This window comes from Manihot esculenta, chromosome 17 (genome assembly GCF_001659605.2).
Source record: "Manihot esculenta cultivar AM560-2 chromosome 17, M.esculenta_v8, whole genome shotgun sequence".
Lineage (NCBI taxonomy): Eukaryota > Viridiplantae > Streptophyta > Magnoliopsida > Malpighiales > Euphorbiaceae > Manihot > Manihot esculenta.
The window spans coordinates 24649101-24669319 of record NC_035177.2 but is presented as its reverse complement, the minus strand read 5'-3'; the positions used below and the strand labels follow the sequence as shown (position 1 = coordinate 24669319).

The following is a 20219-nucleotide window of genomic DNA, read 5'->3' as shown; positions in this document are numbered from 1 at the left end:
TCTCTCCCTCTCATTTCAATTTATAATGGTTCCTCTCCCAGGCTAAGTCCTAGCGGTGTGTGGGCTACTTTTAAAAAATATTTTTATAAATTAGTTGCAAAAAATATATTTAATTTTATGAATATCCAAATGAAAATAAAAGAGCTCATTTATGACGTTAGTAAAATGTACAAAAGAATTAAAACATTAATTATTAATTATGATTATTATACATATAATTTATTGTTATGAGAAATACAAGATATTTAATATGTATCTATGGGTGGTATTGAATATTGATCAAAATTAAATAATGCCAGAATTAAATTTTCATCGAGAGAGAACAACATAGGGGGTCTGAGATTTTGAGTTTTTGCCTCTACGGCTGTTAAGTTTTTTTATTTAATTTATCTCTTCTAATTTAATTTTAATATTATGAATAAATTAATATTTATTAAAAATAAGATAATTTGATCCTAAATTAAAGATTTATGTAAATTAAATCAAAATTTATCTTTAGACAAAATTAAACACCATAAGCAAAACTGAAACCTCTCCTGCATTACAACATATATAGTGCAGTTTCAAAACAAAAACATACACGATGCAAAATGGAAATTTTTTTTTTCTTTTTTTAAAAAAATTCATTGGTTCTTTTTAATTTTCTCCCATCTAATTAATGGAAGGGTAAATAATCAGAAAAATTGCAAGTTTTTTTTTTCTTTCCTCATGAGAGTAACTAAACATAATCCTTATCAATAAATTATAAAAATTCAATTTCGAATTTATAATCAAATTCTAGTAAGTCTAAATTTGTAATTGGTTTGGATAAGATAATAATTTAGCATGACTCGGTGGACTAACCTCTCTTTATATATATATATATATAAAGTGTTAGCAATAGAAATTGGATACAATCCCGTTTAAAGATTGTTAAAATCATAACTAAATAAATTAACTTAGTAACTATTTTTTTTTTACACTAATATATAGCCTAACATTATAATTACTATTATAAATATTAAGAATTTTCAATTTATTATTTAATATTATGTTTAATTACATTTTAATTTACTAACCGAATAATTCACTAATCTTTTTTTTGTCAAATAATTATTGAATCGGTTTAATATTGTCAGTAAGGATCATCATTCAATCGGTTTGATTCAAAATCGAATCGAATCAAAATTTTAATATATATAAAAATCGAATCGAACTGATTTTAATTAAAAATCAAATCGAATCAAATCAATCTGATTTAATTCAATTTGATTGATTTAAACTTTTAATAATTTTTTTTATTTTTCACATTTTATTTTTAATATTTTAAAATTTAATTAAAATATTTTAATTTAAATATAATTTAATTTTTTTATATTATTAAAAGTAATATATTACGATTTAATTTAATTTTTTTATTAAAATTAAATCAAATAAAAATAATTAAAATTTTTAAAATTAAAAATTAAATTAAAATAAATAAAAACTTAAAATAAAATTTTAAATTAATTTAATTCGAATAATTTTTTTAATTTGAATAGAATATTAATTCTAATTAATCTAATTTGTTGAGATTAATATAATTTTTTTTAAGAAAATTAATCCTAATAATAATAAAAAGCGATGTTGGAAATGATTGTACACGTGGCACTCTCCCATTCATCCATACTCAGCTTTTCCTTCCCCCGAATAAAGTGATCTAGATCCCAGAGTTTCGCGATGCGCAAAGCCGCTTGGTCAAACATTTAAGAAATTAGACCCAGGTGGCGCAAAACTAATCGACACTTCACGATTAGTAATGAGACCGCACGCTTCTAATGCTCTCTCTATCTAATGAAGCCAAAAGCTAGCTCCCTTTCTCATGATTTTAAGTAGTTACAGAGTCACCATCATCCTCCCCAAGCTCACGTCTTCACTGTGACACTCTCACCTACAGTAACTCAGTTCCGCTTTCAAGAGCTTCTCCGATAAGCAGCTTATGTGATTTCTCACAATGTCTCCGATCACATTGCCTCTCTCCCAATCCAAACTCTTATTTCCATCCTTCACCGGCGTTTCTCTCTCCTCCGTTTCCGCTTCCTCTAACAAACACTCCTCCATTTCCATCCCTTACAATGCTTCTCATTTTAACTTCCCCAGGCTCGCTTCCACCAGTGGATCTCTCCGCGCCCCATCTGCAGCCTCTACCACCACTATCACCACCTCCGTCGTCGACGGGACTGAAGATGACCACTCCGATCTTGGCGGTGGAGCAACCGCCTTCGTCATCCATTCCCGTAAACGAATCGGCCTCCTCCAGGTCATTATTCGTGTATTCAAAGTACTTGGCCTTATTGTCGAGAAGGCCACTGTTGAATATGAAGGGGATTATTTTACGAAAACGTTTTATGTTACCGATTCCAGTGGGAATAGAATTGAGGACGCTGAGAGCTTGGATAAGATTAAGAAAGTGTTGATGCAGGCGATCGAAAGTGGAGAACGTGGAGCCGCCGAGGTGAAGACGGGGTCCACGGGAAGAGGTATAGTGGTGAGGAGGCCTGGATTGAGGCTAGGAGAGAATAGAGCAAAAGTGGAGAGAATGTTCGGCTTAATGGATCGGTTTTTGAAGAACGATCCGGCTACTCTACAAAATGATATTGTGAATCACGTTGAGTATACGGTGGCCAGGTCACGCTTTAGTTTCGACGATTTTGAAGCTTACCAGGTAACGGCAACGGCAACTGGCCAACTGCATTACCTTCTTTTAGAATTAGTATTTATTTATGTTGCCAATTTATTTTCATTCATTTTAAATCTTGGCGGGAACGTGTCCGTAATTTTTTGTCCGTAAATATTAATCCAAAAGTGTTTTAAAAAAGGGAAAAAATTGTATATCCAAATGAAAATGTACAACAGATGCAGGATTATGTTTCTTCTGATTTTCATGTTTATTCATTTAGAATGAGGAAATAGTAGCTATTCTGGATCATTAATAATTTCGTAAGTGGGGTATTGTAAATGACATCTGTTTTTCTGGGAATTCTAAAAGGTTGTGGAATTCATTTTCGTATGGCGATGAATTTAATTTTGGTCTTCAACGCTTCTACCGGTGGCCAGATTTAAATATCAGGAAATGCAAGGAACATTATGCAGGCTGCTCGTTTTGTATCATGCCAATATGGCAGTACTTTTCAAGAATGGTTATTTGATTTTGAATGTCGTTATATGTAGGCTTTGACACATAGCGTGAGAGATCGTTTGATCGAACGTTGGCATGATACCCAAATATGCTTCAGGAGGAAAGATCCAAAGCGTTTATACTTCCTCTCACTTGAGTATCTTATGGGTATTGACGTACTTCATTTGCGTGATTTTCCTTTACTTTTATGATGTTATATCATGTTAAAGGCTGTTATAATAAGCTTTTCCATATTTTTCTTCCTAAGTGATACTTTTTAACTGAATAATGTCTATGATTTATTTCTTCTGGGTTACAACTTAATATTTATACATCTTAAGCTTTTTATGAAGTTGTTTTTGCTTTAGTGAGAAGGAATCCTCAGGTTCATTATGCTTAGAAGGAATTGTTGACTGATTTAACCTTCAATTGCATAGTTGGGCCTGTATTTCTAGCATTCCAGCTGTTAAATTGCTATTTGCTCAGTTTAAATTGGAATATCAGGTCGCTCCTTGTCAAATAGTGTCATCAATCTTGGCATTCGAGACCAATATGCAGATGCATTATCTCAGCTTGGTTTTGATTTTGAAGTTTTGGCAGAGCAGGTTGGCTTGGCATTTTTTTATCCTAATAACTTTGATTTTTCTGTTCATATGGAATTATGTAGCACTATCATGAATATATGGAATGTGTTAATAGTCTAAAAAATGGAATGCACATGTTACAAGGGTAAAAGGGAAGTTGGGGAGAAGCCGCAAAGAAGTCTGTCTGAGCATATGCATGTTACTTTCATGGCATGATATAATTGATCAGTCTTGTCAAAATGTTGAAACTTTGGACTTACTTAAGACTACAATCAAAGAATTAGTCAAGACAAATAAACTTTTGGCATTAATTCGTGATGGATAAGCTAAGCAGATAAAACTTCCTGGACATGTGTTAGGGTATTGGGGAAAATAATCTTAATAATGAATAAGTAGTCTTTAACTATTCTGGAATGCAGTGAGAAGCTTGAAGTTAATTAAATATCTAAATATCCTTGCAAAAGAAATCCATATAAGAAATTCAACCAAATTTCTATTTACAGATGTTATTCCTTGCAAGTATATTCATTCTATCATATGTAGCAAAGTAGATGTTAGGATAATGCACCTGAAGGATCATACTTGCTTGAATTGCTTTCAGCTTGGGTTGGGGGCAAAAGAAGTTTTTGGTTTTACCTCAATAATGAGGAATCTCAGTTGAATTTCTATATTTAATGCTGAAAACAAGTCAATTTATTGTGTTTAGGTATTCTACATGCTATTCATGGTAGACAAACATTATTTTGTTAGAATCTTCTTCTTCATTTTCTCCCATATAGCAACTAACAGATATATTTTACCTCTGGTCTACCGTGTACACACACATGCACTGTGGACATAGGATTAATTGACAAGGAAATAATTGTCTGCATTTTTTGGATTGGACATTGTTTGAGGTTGTTCTAGATTTTTACCAAGTTAATTCACATGCTACAAATTAAAATTTAATTATTCGACTTTCTTGACTGATGTTTAACTTATGTATAAGTTATTGGTTGTGATGTTTTGAGGAAGGGGATGCTGCCCTTGGTAATGGTGGCCTTGCTCGTCTTTCAGCTTGTCAAATGGATTCCTTAGCTACGTTGGACTATCCTGCATGGGGGTATTATTCTGCTATGTCATTCCTTTTATTGATCTTTACACGTTGAAAGTGATAATTTGCTCTCTGAAGTTGTAAACCAGACTGTAAAATTGGCTTTATGTGTCTTTGATCAAGCTTCAATTATTTTATCATCAACATCTGAACAATGTTGTAAAGCCTGACAGACAGTGAAACCACCCTAAAATCAAGAAAAGGAGTCTGATACTTAAATAAAAAAATCCTTCTCCTCTCTGAGATCAATTCCAATACCTTACCCTTCATTACATATTTGAGAAGGGGATAAATTTCTGTTAGAGATAACAGAAAATAAGTGTCCACTAAATGGAAGAGAAACAGCTTGGCTTCTTCCTTAGATGGTCATTTAAGACACAAACTTTTACAATGTTCCCTGAGTTTTGGTGTAACTCATATTCTTTGTTGAACACGCATATAGGCAAATAATTGTGTGAAATCCTGAAAGAACTTTGACATGGTGATCCTTCATCAGTTGGTTATGTTATGCACAGTCCTGTGATTGATGAATGTATAACTGTTTTAGGTGACTGCAAGTTTTCAATGTGTTGTGTTGGAAGATGTTTGTTGATTTTGTAGAATCACACCTTACTTTGTCGCAGTTATGGGCTGCGATACCAGTATGGGTTGTTCCGCCAGGTCATATTGGATGGCTATCAACATGAGCAACCTGATTATTGGTTAAATTTTGGAAATCCTTGGGAGATAGAACGGATTCATGTAACTTATACTGTGAAGGTTGCAAGTACTTCCTCTCTTTCTGTGCAGTGTATGTCACTGCCAATCCATATTCTGTTGTCTTAAACTTCTATAATAACTATTTATCTTGCTGTGTTGGATTAATTAGTTCTATGGGACTGTCGAAGAGGAAAATTTTAAAGGTGGAAAGCATAAAGTATGGGTCCCCAATGAAACGGTAAACTGTAATAATCTTCATTTGTTCAATGTTGCATTCTTCAAAGTTGTCTTTTTAGTTATCTAACATTTATATCTTCATAATAGTTTGTGTTTTAGTGTTACGAAGTACTTTTGTGAAAAAGTACTCTAGTTTCTGATTAGATTTTTTGTCTATTTACTGGTTTGTCTGCAAATTTATGTGCTGATAGGTTGAAGCTGTAGCGTATGATAATCTAATACCTGGCTATGGAACAAGGAATACCATTACACTTCGCCTCTGGGCTGCTAAACCAAGTGATCAAAATGACATGGTAAATTTTACTACAGTTGAACAGTATTCATCTCAAGTATGCATAACTCTCTCTTTTTAATTTTTTTAACACATGCCACAGGGGAGATACTAAACTAGCATAGAACTTCTAGGAAACTATTAACTTGATTTTTAGACACTATATTTAAGATCTCACATATTTAGCATACATTTATTAGTTTCCTTGTAAATATTATATCATTATAAGAGGAAGGTAGAGGCCAAGAAGATATATTTAATTAAGGAATCCCTATATCCCAGTTATATTAGGTCTGCTTGTTCCAGCAGAGGTTTACAGAGCAAGTTTGTGTCAGGATAGTTACAAAGCTGCAAGGCACAAGTTTATGCAATTAGAATTTTGTATTAGCTTGCTCAGGTATTTTGGAGATCTACAGAATTATTGAATACTTTTTTCTGAAAGATTTTGATAGCTTAATATACTTTTATATACAGTGTAGACATAGATAAAAATTTTGCTTTGGTAGGGAAGCAAATAGTTTTATGTTTAAGCATTATTCCCATTTCTGATTTCTGATATTATCTCTCACTATTTCCGAAATTTGGAGTACTGAGTCTCCTTGAGTCCTTCATGATTTGCAGGAGTCGTATAATACTGGAGACTACATCAATGCCGTTGTCAATAGACAGAGGGCAGAAACCATAAGTAGCATTTTATACCCTGATGACCGCTCACATCAGGTTTGCTTTTTTCTCTTATGTTCTATACTATTGCTTACGTTTTGCAACCTGTCTCACCCCCATTGCATCATTTCCTCATGCTTCATTCAAGTGCTTGTATATTGTGGCAGTTTATTGTTTCAGGGCTTTACCATGTGGAGATGAGAGAGGGATAATTCATGCTTTTTCCTATAATATCTTTTTCGTTCTTTCATTTTCAGCTGTTCACTTTTTCTTTTACCGTATCATGCCGTTATAACCTTTTAAGCAGTGGTAAGACTATTGCAAGATTTGATGAGCATGAAATTAATCATTAATCATTGGTCAAGTGGATAAATTCCTGGATGATTCGTTTTTGTATTACGGTTGTTGTGCAGTGGTATGAATGTCCCATTGATTACTCTTTCAGGGGAAGGAACTACGGTTGAAACAACAATATTTTTTTGTCTCTGCGTCATTGCAAGACATTATTCGGAGGTTTAAAGACACTCACAGTAACTTTGATGACTTCCCAGAAAAGGTTTCTTTCTACAGTTACTCATTATCACTGTGCTTTAATCAGTTATTCAAACTAATTAAATGTTATTAAAAAGTCATGCTTCTTAATTTTATTACATACTATTTGGCATTCTAAGCGATATTTCTGCTAGACATTTTTACATATTCTACTATGAGCAAAAAGAAACTCTCCTATTAGACCTGCTTATCATGTAGGCTGGGTTGAGTTGGGCCCTAAACAAAATAATATTAAAGTATGTGTATATGTGAAGGTCATAGAAAAATTTAAACAAAATTTCTATGTATTGTTGCCCCTTCCCTGCAAAATTACAAAAACCTGAAAATTACATTTTATGATAAATGTAGCTGGTGAATTACATGTATAAAATGCATGGGGTGCTTTGAGATTGCCCAGACTATAATTTGCCTTATTCTTAGCCTGCTCATTCGCACTATATTCTTTTACATTATGTAGGTTGCCCTGCAGCTGAATGATACTCACCCGTCTCTTGCAATAGCTGAGGTCATGAGAGTGCTCGTTGACGAAGAGAATTTGAGTTGGAGCAGAGCATGGGACATTTCATGCAAGATTTTTACTTTTACCACTCACACAGTGTTGCCTGAAGCATCAGAGAAAATACCTGTTGATCTACTGGGAAGTCTTCTACCACGCCATTTACAAGTGGGTTCTGATACGTGTTCTAAGTGCAATTTTCTCAAGTAAATATGTTCCAAATTCTTTTTGAAAAAATTTCTGATGATATTGCTTTGGCTTTCCCAAGAACTATGAGTTTCTATTTCAGAATGTTTAACTGCGTTATCACTTAATGTTAGATATATATGTCCTTTATATTTTAGATCCAATCAGATTTTGAAACATGCAACAGTTGGAAGACAAATTGTCTATATATTCTTTCTTTCCTGATGGAATTGTTCTTTTATTCAGATAATATATGAAATAAACTTTAGATTCCTTGAAGAGTTGAAGAAGCGAATTGGTTTAGATTATGACCGACTTTCCAGGATGTCAATTATTGAGGAAGGTGCAGTGAAGGTATTTGTAATATCCATTCAAAATTTTCTCTTTTCAACAGTTTTTTTTTTCCTGCCTGATTTTGAGAAGTAAAAGTGGCATTAGAAAATGAGGAGTATTAGATGGCAATGTAATCTGGTAAACAGTTTTGCAAAATTGAGCAACCGGTATCTCTCAACTATTTTAAGACCTTGAAGTTATTCATATTTGAGATTATATTTTCTTTACAAGTATCTTCAAGACTGGGAAGCTTACAACCTCTAGCTTGGTCTAGGCTCTAAAAGTCAAATGCACGAGTTTTTGTGTCCCTTTAGATATCTCGGCATTATTTGTCATTATACATTGATGAAAACAATAGGGCTGAAGTAGTAAAAGTTTTACACTGTATTTGATAACAGAATACTTGACTTTAATTGGAGATGAATTAAGGAACAGGATCTATATACTACTTGACTAATCTGGGGTTGAGAACTAATTGGATTGTACCTTTCAAATGTTATTCTCCCTCTTTCTATCTATCTTTCTCTCTTTCTAATGGAAAGGGAATAATCAATTGCTTCTTACTTTTAGGGTAATTTAGTACTCATTTCTTAATAAGTTCCCCCCTTGAATGCACAGCTCAGTTTGGTGGTAAATTGTGAAGTAGTGTGGAATTTGAGGTTTTATTTACATTGCTTGACAGAGTATTCGAATGGCAAATCTATCAATTGTCTGCTCTCACACTGTGAATGGTGTCTCTAAAATGCACGCAGAGTTATTAAAAACAAGAGTGTTCAAGGTAAAATATCATTCCCATTTTTTACATGCTTGTTTCATCCTTTCCTGATATATGCTTGTTGGAGTGTCATCAGAAAATTTTATCTTAGACTCCCTAGAACATCTTTGCAGGACTTCTATGAGTTGTGGCCTCACAAATTTCATTACAAGACAAATGGAGTAACCCAGGTTGAGATTATTTACTGTCTTCAATATGCTTTTTTGTAATTTATCATTTTCTAAATCAAACTGTTTAAAATTCTTAACTTCTATATATGTGAATGGATTTTGATGGTCCATATGGACCTTGTACTTTGGATGTGATCATCTACAAATGAAGACCCGAACATTTCTAGTATCTAAGGCAGCTGGACTGTACTACAACATTTTTAGCAGTGTGAAATCTCAACTACCTGTGGTTTTGTGGGTCCTTATTTTGGGTCCACGATAATCCCATGTGTTTGATGGTTAATGTGTCAGTACTGTAGGAAGTATAAATGTAGACTCCTTAATGCAACAGATACTCTCTCGTAGTTTGAACTATTCAGAAATTTAACATGCTGAATTGCTCTCGAATGTGCTTCTTTCCACAGTTCTAATGATTCCCCTTCAAAGCAGCCTGCATTTTTAGAATTCAAAATGCACTAGATCTGACACATGTCTAGGGTTGATAATTACCGTGCAAGAACTTTATATGCATTTCTCACAAATGTCTACAGCATTTGTTCAGCATGGTTTTGTTCCATATATTAGTTCTTGGTACTATTGAAAGATTAAGCAATATGGTATAAGTTTGCCATATGGGGCTGAGAACTAAATTGAGTTTATTTTTGCTTATTTCATGTGTGTGTGTGAAGTGCATTTGATCTATTAACATGTAATGTCTCTCTCAGCGTCGCTGGGTTGTTGTCAGCAACCCAAGTTTGTGTGCTCTTATCTCAAAATGGCTTGGAACAGAAGCTTGGATTCGTGATATGGACCTATTAGTAGGTTTGCAAGAGTATGCAACAAATGGTGATCTACATGAAGAATGGAAGATGGTAACTTTCAGCTTTAATGTGCATGCTAATATTTGAAAGCAAATCAGATAGTTTTGTAATGGGTGAATATATTTGTCACTATTTTTTTACTGTTGCAGGTGAGGAAGGTTAACAAAATGAGGCTTGCAGAATATATTGAAGCAATGAGTGGAGTCAAGGTTTGAGTGAGCTTTTTTGGAATTATTATGCGTCTCCTTGTTCTTTTTTGAGAAGGTTTATGCCTTCTAGAAGCTTTTATCTGATCTAAGCTACGTTTGGTATGACGTGATCAAAGATGTAAAGTAATTGTTATTACTTTGCAAGTTTAATTACTTTGTTTGGTGAAAATTAGATAATACGCTTTAGGTAATGTAATAGTCATACATACAGAAATCATGATTACCTGTTTTGATTTCTTTCATTTGTTGTCAATTACCACCATCACTGCCCCACCCCATCCTACCTTGCCACCACCTCATCCAACCATCACCATCATAATTACCACCAATTATTAGCACCATAAATAAACTAAATATTAAAATAAAAACGACTATTACATCATTCATTACTTTACATGATTAATTACACTGCATTGCATTATATTATACAAAGCATAACCTTATGTTAGTAGTGTATTTTCTCAATTGCAGGTCAGTGTGGATGCAATGTTTGATGTGCAGTTAAAGCGAATACATGAGTACAAAAGACAGTTTCTCAATATACTTGGCATCATCCACAGATATGATTGCATTAAGGTAACGGGAATCTTCTTGAGTAAAAAATTTTATTAGCTTCAGTTAACCATATTTCAGCTGGATCTAGAATGAGACTCTACATGCCAACTTACTAACTTGAGTGAATATATGTGTCTTCTGATATGATTGCATAATGTATGATATTCTGACTTTGTTTCAGAACATGGAGAAGAAAGACAGGAGAAATGTTGTTCCTCGAGTTTGCATAATTGGGGGAAAAGCTGCTCCTGGTTATGAAATTGCAAAGAAGATTATCAAACTATGTCATGCTGTAGCAGAAAAGATTAACAATGACCCAGATATTGGAGATCTTTTGAAGCTGGTAAGAGCATAATTTATCTTGTCTAAATTTGTTAGACAAACATTGGCACGCTTGCTTGTGTAACATTTACTACAAAATGGGTCTCCTGTGTCCCGACCAATTTCAAAGCACAATCAAGGCAAAAATTAGCTGGCTACCAGACTTCTTTGAGCACTGAAATTTTGTCCATCCACTTTGTTATGAAAGGTTATTCCTATTTAGTATAGAATTTGTATTTCTGAATAAGTAGAGCATTTTTAGTTTATATATCCTTATTTAAATAGATAATTCCTTTATTTATGAGTTTATGGTCTCATGTCATATATGTCTTAGGTCTTCCATTGTAAATTGGAAACTTTTTTCATTACGATATATAGAATATAATTGAATAAAAAATGTATCCCATTGAGGTTGTGTATGTGGACGTAGGGTTGTCGTTGCTAAACCATGTAAATCTTCTCAAACTATTTTCTTTCTTCTCCCTTGTTTTTCTAACTTTAACATGGTATCAAATCTTTCGATTTCTAACTTTAACATGGTATCAAATCTTTCGATTCATTGAGACTTTTATCTACATTATCGTTAGTATTTTTCATTGCATTGTTCAAGCCTAAGTTTTTGTGTTTGGTTAGTTGTTTTGTGCAACCACGTGGGTTGTTTTATATTGATGTTTGCTTGTTTGTATTTCCTTTAGAGGGGAAATGCAACTATATGAGTTGCTTTTTATTGATGTTTTCTTACCTGCATCACCTTTAAAGAAAAAAGTGGAATTCTAAGGATTGCTTTGTCTTTTTTTTTTTTTTTTTGATTTATATGGGCGCTTTATGAAGATGTTTAGCTGCTAATTGTTTTATTTATGCTATTTTTTTGAGCTATTGTGAGGAAGAATTGGTTTCAATAAGAATCTCAGAGTAATGGAATTAATGAGATTCCACACTCCAACCTGAGGAAGAGTATTATCTCTTAATTTATGGTAATAATGTTATATGTGGGTATTTTTATTATAAATGAGGAAGTTTATGTATCATGAGATATAGAATACTATTAAAAAAGATTTAGCTTTTGTGTCCGTACATATAGCCTCTCATTGTCAAACTATGTAAATTTTCTCTTAATATTTTCTTCTTTCTCTTTTATTATTTTAACTTTTAACACACTTAACTTTTATTCATACAATCATTATTGAGCAGCTATTGCGTTATAGCCTTTTATATCTATACAGAACAAATCTTTTTATTATGAGTTAACTTCACATTCTGTTTCCTGCCAGAGGCTTAGCACTTGTCAGTTACTGAAGATTTACTTTTCCGTTAACATTTCTAATTCTGGTTTTGTACCATGATAGGTTTTTATCCCAGATTACAATATCACTGTTGCTGAGTTGGTAATTCCAGGGGCTGACCTCTCACAACACTTAAGGTTTGTAGATCTCTTACTTGCCAGTTTGATGAAAGCCTACTTTCAACTTCAATCATTTTGCTTGTTGCAAATTGCTAATATCCCAACCCAGTTAAGAATTTTAATTTTAGGAACCGTTATTTTGCCAATTAAAATTTCTAGTTTCTGAGGAAGCCAATTCGGATTGCCACTAGCAGGGAGGGTGGAGGGGGGACAGGGACAAGGACAAGGAGGAGCCTTGGCCCCTCTAACTAACCCTTGCAAAATTGCAATGGTTGATTAAAAAATAATTTGTTTTGTTTAATCCGAAAAAAAAATGGTGCAAATATTTAGAAAGTTTAATACCATTTAGCTGTCATTATTTGTTTAAAAAAAATCTATTAATTAAAAAGTTAGCTAGTAAAATTAAACTATAGTTGGTTGTTGTGTAAAAAAAAAAATCAGAATGCTATATATTTTTTTCAAATCCTATGTAGGAACAATAATAAAAAATCCGAAGAAAAAATTTTAAAATTTATGTTCACGTGTTCTTTTCCCTCTTAAGGATTTTCAACCTCTTAACATTTATCATATAAGACTACAATGGGTAGATAAATTATTTCTGATCTTTATTTTATTTTAAGCTTTGAACTTTGTTTTATAAAGTTAAGTTCACTCCATTTTCTTTTTATTTTTCAAAACTGATTTTTTTAACTTGATGATATTATTTATTTTCTATTTATATATATAGTTCATTATATAGAATTGTATATTTAATTAATTTTCATATATTTAAAAAAGTACTAATTTGTAATTTGTAGAATCTAAAAGTTGTATGATAATGTAAATTGTTCTTGTATATATTCTATCTATAAATTTTTTTTATGGATATTTCAATTATATAATTTTTTTTATTATTTATAAATTATAATATATTCAAATCAGTAATAATTCATTTTTTATTAGGAAAAAAGTTTTAACCACTCACAGCTAATTAATTATTTTTTCTATCCAATAACAACATATAATTTTGGTCTAAGTTTGGGCTCCCTTAAAAAATTTAAGGGCTCCTAGCCACTGGTCCGATTAAGTGCTTTTTTGAATGTACTAAGAGATTAAAAACAAAAGGATCATTTGTTTATTTTTCAACTTTGTCAATGTGGTGTTCGTATTAGTGACATTAGTCTCCTGTCTGAATTTCTTGATGATATCGCTAATCTACTTTTCTTCCATAAAGCATGTGCGATTTGCCCATCCTGTGGATTATGCAACTCCTTTAATATTTATGTATTTCATACAATTTAGTGGAAGTTTCTTGATGTGCTTTTCTGTGCAAATATTCTTGATGTCGTCTAAAATTCATTTTTTTTCCCCTCTTTTCCTTCTTTCTTTCTACGCAGCACTGCGGGACATGAGGCATCGGGAACCGGCTGCATGAAGTTTTTGATGAATGGATGTTTACTTTTAGCTACTGCAGATGGTTCAACCATTGAAATTATAGAAGAAATAGGCGCAGATAACATGGTAAGAACCATCAGAAATGAAGTTCGAAATATGTTATTTCAAGGAGAAAGTTGTGCCCACGTGATCTATAATTAACATATTGATAAATGGGCGAAATATGTTTCATGAGTGCAAAATGATCGAGATAACCTGCTCTGATGGTTGGGATTCAGCTCAAGTTGATTTCTGTATTAAGTATTGTCAACAAGCTTTTTGAAAGTGCATTAAGGCTTTCTTCTTTGTTCCCTGTTCTTCCTTACTTTTAAAACAATTGGGTCTCATCATCTGCTTATTATTCTTCTAATAAGATGAATGAATTTTCTTTCCAGTTTTTGTTCGGTGCAAAAGTCAGCGAAGTTCCAGTTTTGCGCAAGAAAGCACCTAATCTTAAAGTACCTCTTCAATTTGCTCGTGTTGTAAGGTATCTCCCTCCCTCCCCTTCAAATAAATAAAGAATATAAAATATAAAGAACAGAGGCATTCTTCCTTGTGACTTATGAAGAGTGACGTTAAATGACTGCTTTTGGAGGATAAAAGGCTTATACTTCATGGTGGTTAACTTGTTATTGTATTGATCATTCTGTGGAATTGTTGGTGTGCGTGTGCGTGATGTACTTTAGACTATGATTTTGAATGACTTGACTGCCGCTAGCAGAATGGTTCGAAATGGCTACTTTGGCTTCGAAGACTATTTTGAATCGTTATGTGACAGCGTGGAGGTTGACAATGACTTTTACCTCCTAGGTGCTGATTTTGAGAGCTATCTGGAGGCACAGGTAATAATCATTTGATTATAATTTTGGCATGGTTTCACTAAGAATGGTGCAAAAAAATTATCTGCTTCAAACATTATACAACTGCAGGCCGCAGCGGACAAGGCATTTATTGATGAAGAGAAGTGGACTCAAATGAGCATTCTTAGCACAGCTGGGTCTGGAAGATTTAGCAGTGATAGAACAATCGACGATTATGCAGAGAAGACTTGGGGAATTGAACGCTGCAGATGCCCAGCCTGATCTCTTATTCCTCTGAATTGAGATACCAGTCGAGCAGAACAAATAATGGATCAAGGCACATGCGAGCTTTCATTTTTATGCATTACAGTTCTCCCAGCGGCACTACTTGGCATCAGTTTTCACGCCAAATGCTGAAAGGCCTACATCAGAAGAAGCAAGCAGGAAGCTATGGAAGCTCAGCATGTAACTTGAAGAGAATAATAAAGGAGTATCTAGCAGGAGTAATCTGCATATCATTATATATGCAATAAATAAAATTTAGATATGCAGTTATACTTCATGGAAATGTAAAAAAAATAAAAATGTAGCTTCACTCGTGAGTTAACTGTAATAAAATTTTGTTAGCTTTGTTATAAAAATGATAATCATGATTGATTATCATTTTTTTAAAAAGCTACTTTGGAATAATTACCTATAACCAATTCTTTAAGACTCTTAGTTGGCATTTTTCCCCTTCATTACTCATCCTCCGAAGCATTACAAAATTAAGTGTACCCTCTCTTCCCCTCTTCTATTTTCGAACGGTAACTTGGCAAGTTGAGAAGATCCATTCTCTTAAACCCATTGTTCATGGATTTAACTCTTCGGCTTGGATAGGTATTTCCGATTAATTTACAGCGTTTGATTCTGGAATAATTTGCTTATAAAAACATTTATAGAAAATATTATCGGTGGAAAATTTTTTTTATAGAAATATTTTTTACAAAAATTATTTTTTATTTTTTTATTATAATTTTAAAAAATAAAAATATTAATAAATTTATATGTAATATAGTGTTAACAACTAGAAAATAACTTTCTTCCTCAGTATGTCTTAAAAAAATATTTTTTAGAAAATATTTGTGGTGGGATAAAATTAAATCATTTTAAGAAAAATGATTTTTTTAAAAAAATTAATTTCATATTTTAAAATTTTTACTAAGATTTTTATATATAAATTTATTAATATATTTGTTTCTTAAATTAAAATTAAATAATAAAAAAAATAAATTATTACGTTGAAAAATATATTTTTAAAAAATATTTTTAAATATAAACAGATAAAATCTTTAAAAAAATAATTCTTCTTTACATATAACTATTATTTTATTTTTAATTAAAAAAATATTTTTTATTAATTAATTTTTTTTATAGAAATATTTTTTACAAAAATTATTTATTTTTTTATTATAATTTAAAAAAATAAAAATATTAATAAATTTATATGTAATATAGTGTTAACAACTAGAAAATAACTTTCTTCCTCTGTATGTCGTAAAAAAATATTTTTTGAGAAAATATTTATCGAGGGATAAAATTAAATCATTTTAAGAAAAATGATTTTTTTTAAATTAAATTCTATATTTTAACATTTTTACTAAAATTTATATATATAAATTTATTAATATATTTGTTTTTTAAATTAAAATTAAATAATAAAAAAATAAATTATTTCGTTGAAAAATATATTTTTTTAAAAATATTTTTTATAAAAAATATTTTTAAATATAAATTATTTTCTATAAACAGATAAAATCTTTAAAAAAATAATTCTTCTTTACATATAACTATTATTTTATTTTTAATTAAAAAAATATTTTTTATTAATTAATTTTTTTTAGTGTCGCAAGCATCAGAAAAATGCTTGAAACAAAGAAACATATTCGGGAAGTTTTTTTTTTCTCAATCACTTGAGGCAAAATTCACCATCATAACCTCATGTGCTTTCACTTGGTTTTTCGTTGGTAGATGGATGAAGAACCGAGAAAATTTACCCAAGCCCAATTATTTAAATACGTCTAAAGGTCACATATTTTCAATGATTTCTGGTGGTTGTTATTTATTATAATTGGGGAAGAACTCAATTTGAATCTATATGAACCAATGAAAATTAATTGCTTGATTTTCAGTTCATCTCTCAAGCAACCATTTTACTGGATTTAATTGTAGATTTAACTATCAACGCATGACATGCCAAGCTAAACAGACGAGAACTTTTTACCTCCAACGCCATTTTGCAAAGAGTTCATTAACCAATCTCTGATCTTCAAATCTTATCTTGAAGATGGAGGACACAAAATGGGAGCAGAGACTACAAGCCCTAACCCACATCCTAATCAGCCCCACTACAACACCTCCTCTCTACTCTCAATTCTTCATCTCCACACAAATCCCTTGCTATCTCAACTGGGACTACCCACCAATTCTCTGCACCAAAGACCACAGGATCTTTCCTTCTCTCCATCTGAGGTGGGCTTTCTCTCTATTCCTCAAAAGGGTATCCAGATTAGGGCTCCCTGAGACTTCTTGGAGGTCCAAGTGCCCTTATCAGCAGCCCCCACCTCTGATTCCAGCAAAGGGAGTAGAGGAAGCACAGTGGGGTGATGAGCAAAAAAGAGAGTATATTAGGAAGAGGTTGAGAAGGAAAAGACTTGGCAATAATATTCACCCTTCTATTCCTATTTTAGTTCCTAATCTCTTCCTGTTTTCACTCATGTTCTGGAACCCATTTCCTCATCTTGATTCTTGAGAAATATTATGGGTTTGTAACATGTGCTTGTAATAATTTTGCATTATGGTTATTGTGGTTTGGTTATGCGTTTGAGTTTTGGAACTTCTGCTCTGCTTTTGTGAACCTTATCTCAATCATTACAAAAAACAGTGAACGATATGACCTCCCCATTTGAAGAGATGGGTGGTCAATTAGACTAATCTAATTGATATAATTTTTTCTTGAATTCGTTAGGTGTAGGTTTTACTAGAGTTGAAACTCGAAACTTCATGAGTAATGACCTTAACCTAATTGATAATTTAATAAGACAACGAGAGAAAGTATTGTTTCTTCCTTTATGAAATTGCAGTTGTTGAGCAGAACTGAAAAAAGGGGTGGAGAATACAAAAGTCAAAATCATCATCCCTCTAGCTAATCTAATAATTCTCCTTGGTTTTGCTTATGGCGCGACTAAATTATGATTCTAATTAGAAGGGAGCCGTATTCAGTTCAATCGAAAAAATTGATCGAATTAAATTAATTTAAAATTTTAATTTTGTTTTTATTTATTTCGATTCGGTTTGATTTTTAATTTTAAAAAATTTGATTATTTCGATTCGATTCGATTTGATTTTAATAATAAAAAAATTGAAAAAAATTAAATCGAACCGATTATTGATAATAATATATTATTTTCGATGAGAAATTAAATCATATTAAAATTAAAATATTTTAATTAAATTTTAAACTACTAAAAATAAAGTATAAAAAGTAAAAAAAATTATTAAAATTGAAACCGATCAAACCGAATCGAATCGAATTGAATAAGACCGGTTTGATTCGATTCGATTTCTGATCAAAGTCGGTTCGGTATGATTTTTATAAATATTAAAATTTTAATTCTCAGTTTATTCAATTCGATTTGATTTTTAACCGAACAAATGCTAACCTTAATTTTAATGCTTTATCAAAGTTTTATCAATTTAAGAAAAATTACTTTTTAATTCCTGAGATTTAGCATAATTAACACTTCTATACCTCTATTTTGGTGACTCAACACTTAAGTTCCTCACTTTCTTTTCCGTCCAAATTTGTAGTCCTTCTGTCTAAAATAGCCGTTTAGTTAGAGAGTCAAAGGTGAGAGGTGAGAATATTTTCCAAAAATGCTCTTAACGAACTTGTTAAATCCCTCAATATGAAACCCTCCATCTTTTCCTCTTTTGTAGCTTCTCTATCTCTTTTTTTTTTCTCTCTCTCTTTTTCCTCTTTCTTCTCCCTCGTATCTTCTCTATTTTCTTTTGGCATTATTGATTTTCCTTCTTTCTTTTTTTTTTTTTTCTCTTTTCCATCTTTCTTCTCTTCCATATCTTTCTCTTTTTTTCCTCTAAAATATTTGCAACAAGTAGACAATAGAAGCTCATCATCAACTTCTCTCAACACCCTTCTGTAATACCCGGCTAGATTCCAGTATCGAAATCCCTACCTTCCAGCGGAATCTCCGTTGAAATCTGGAATTTTGAAGATGTCAGAGTCTTCTAAAGGGGTAAAATGTGTTTCTAAAATGTTTTCACATGATTTTTATGGTTTTAAATGGAAAAGGAATTGAGTTTTTAAAAGATTAGGCTAAGGAGGTATTTTCCAGGTTTGACCGCCGAACATGGGGCTGTTTCGGGAGTGCCTTAGGCTTCCGAAAGTCTTGAGGGCAGAAACCAGGTTCGGCTGCCGAACCTCAAGTTCGGCCGCCGAACATAGGATAGTTTAGGAAGCTCGTTCGGCTGCCGAAGGTGGTGAAACTGCGGAAGCAGCTTAGGCCGCCGAAGGTCGTTGACCGACCACCTATAAAAGGCCCTCAGACCGAAAATGGGTGAGTTTTCTCCCCATTCTCGAGCTCAGGTGTGTTCATGTCCTCCTTTGGTCGTTTTCATGCTTTTTCTTCAACTCCTTCATGTTTTTATGAGTTTCATGGTTGTTTTGAAGAGTTTTAAAGCTTAGATCGAAGTTTTGGAGCTTGGAGATCTAAGGAGCTTGTTTCCGCCACATCTCCAAGTTAGGGATCGCACCAACCCTCGAACTTCAAGAGGTAAGTGTAGATATTTGCTTCCTTTATGTTTTAATGAAGTTTTAAGTAAGTTTAAAGATGTTTTGATGGTTGAGTATGGGTAGACATGCATGTTAAGGTTTATGTGGGTTTTATGCCCAATGTATGTTTATGTGATGTTTTGATGGGAGTTTAAGTTGGTTTATGCCCTATATGCATGTGGGAGAGTGTATGCATGTTTGGGAGAGAGCAAGTGAGGTTTTGAGTGGTTTTGATGGTTTTGGCTTATGTGGGTCATAAGCTATTTATGTATGCTTTATGATGTTCTTTGTTGGAGTTTAAGCTTGTTTTAAGTTCCTTTATGCATGATTAAGGGTTTATGCATGTTTTTAAGAGGTTGGATGCATGTTTTGGGTGTTTGGAGGCTTGTTTTGGGTGTTTGGAGGCTTGTTTGTGCTTAAGGCTGAGTTCTGAATGAACTTAGGTTCGGCAGCCGAAGGGACTTTCGGCCGCCGAACCTGCCTGTGGTGGCTTGTTTTGGCTGCCGAACCTTGCCCCCGAAAGTTGGACTTTCGGCTCTGGAGGGGAGTTTCGGCCGCAGAAGGTGCCGCCGAACATGCATGAGTTTCGGCTCTGGAAAGGACTTTCGGCCGCCGAAGGTGCCGCCGAAAGTGGCTGAGTTTCGGCTCTGGAGGGACTTTCGGCCGCCGAACCTGCCGCCGAAAGTGCCCTGT

The 20219-nt window shown here is 32.7% G+C and overlaps 2 protein-coding genes across 2 annotated transcripts; both read left to right on the top strand.

Moving 5' to 3' along the window:
- Positions 1 to 1754: 1754 nt before the first annotated feature.
- LOC110604394 (glycogen phosphorylase 1) lies at positions 1755 to 15406 on the top strand. Its single transcript, XM_021742545.2, has 22 exons — positions 1755 to 2683; positions 3190 to 3304; positions 3641 to 3741; positions 4731 to 4822; positions 5437 to 5572; positions 5682 to 5750; positions 5941 to 6042; positions 6642 to 6740; positions 7129 to 7239; positions 7693 to 7899; positions 8164 to 8271; positions 8933 to 9028; positions 9139 to 9195; positions 9900 to 10046; positions 10145 to 10204; positions 10676 to 10780; positions 10941 to 11102; positions 12427 to 12500; positions 13859 to 13982; positions 14291 to 14382; positions 14617 to 14737; positions 14825 to 15406. The coding sequence occupies exons 1-22, from the start codon at positions 1973 to 1975 to the stop codon at positions 14975 to 14977; spliced, it is 3042 nt and encodes a 1013-aa protein (XP_021598237.1). The 5' UTR covers positions 1755 to 1972; the 3' UTR covers positions 14978 to 15406.
- A 1368-nt stretch (positions 15407 to 16774) lies between these two features.
- On the top strand, positions 16775 to 17552 carry LOC122722195. The gene has a single exon (XM_043952367.1). It carries the CDS (start codon positions 17022 to 17024, stop codon positions 17484 to 17486), a length of 465 nt encoding a protein of 154 aa, XP_043808302.1. The 5' UTR covers positions 16775 to 17021; the 3' UTR covers positions 17487 to 17552.
- Positions 17553 to 20219: the final 2667 nt, after the last annotated feature.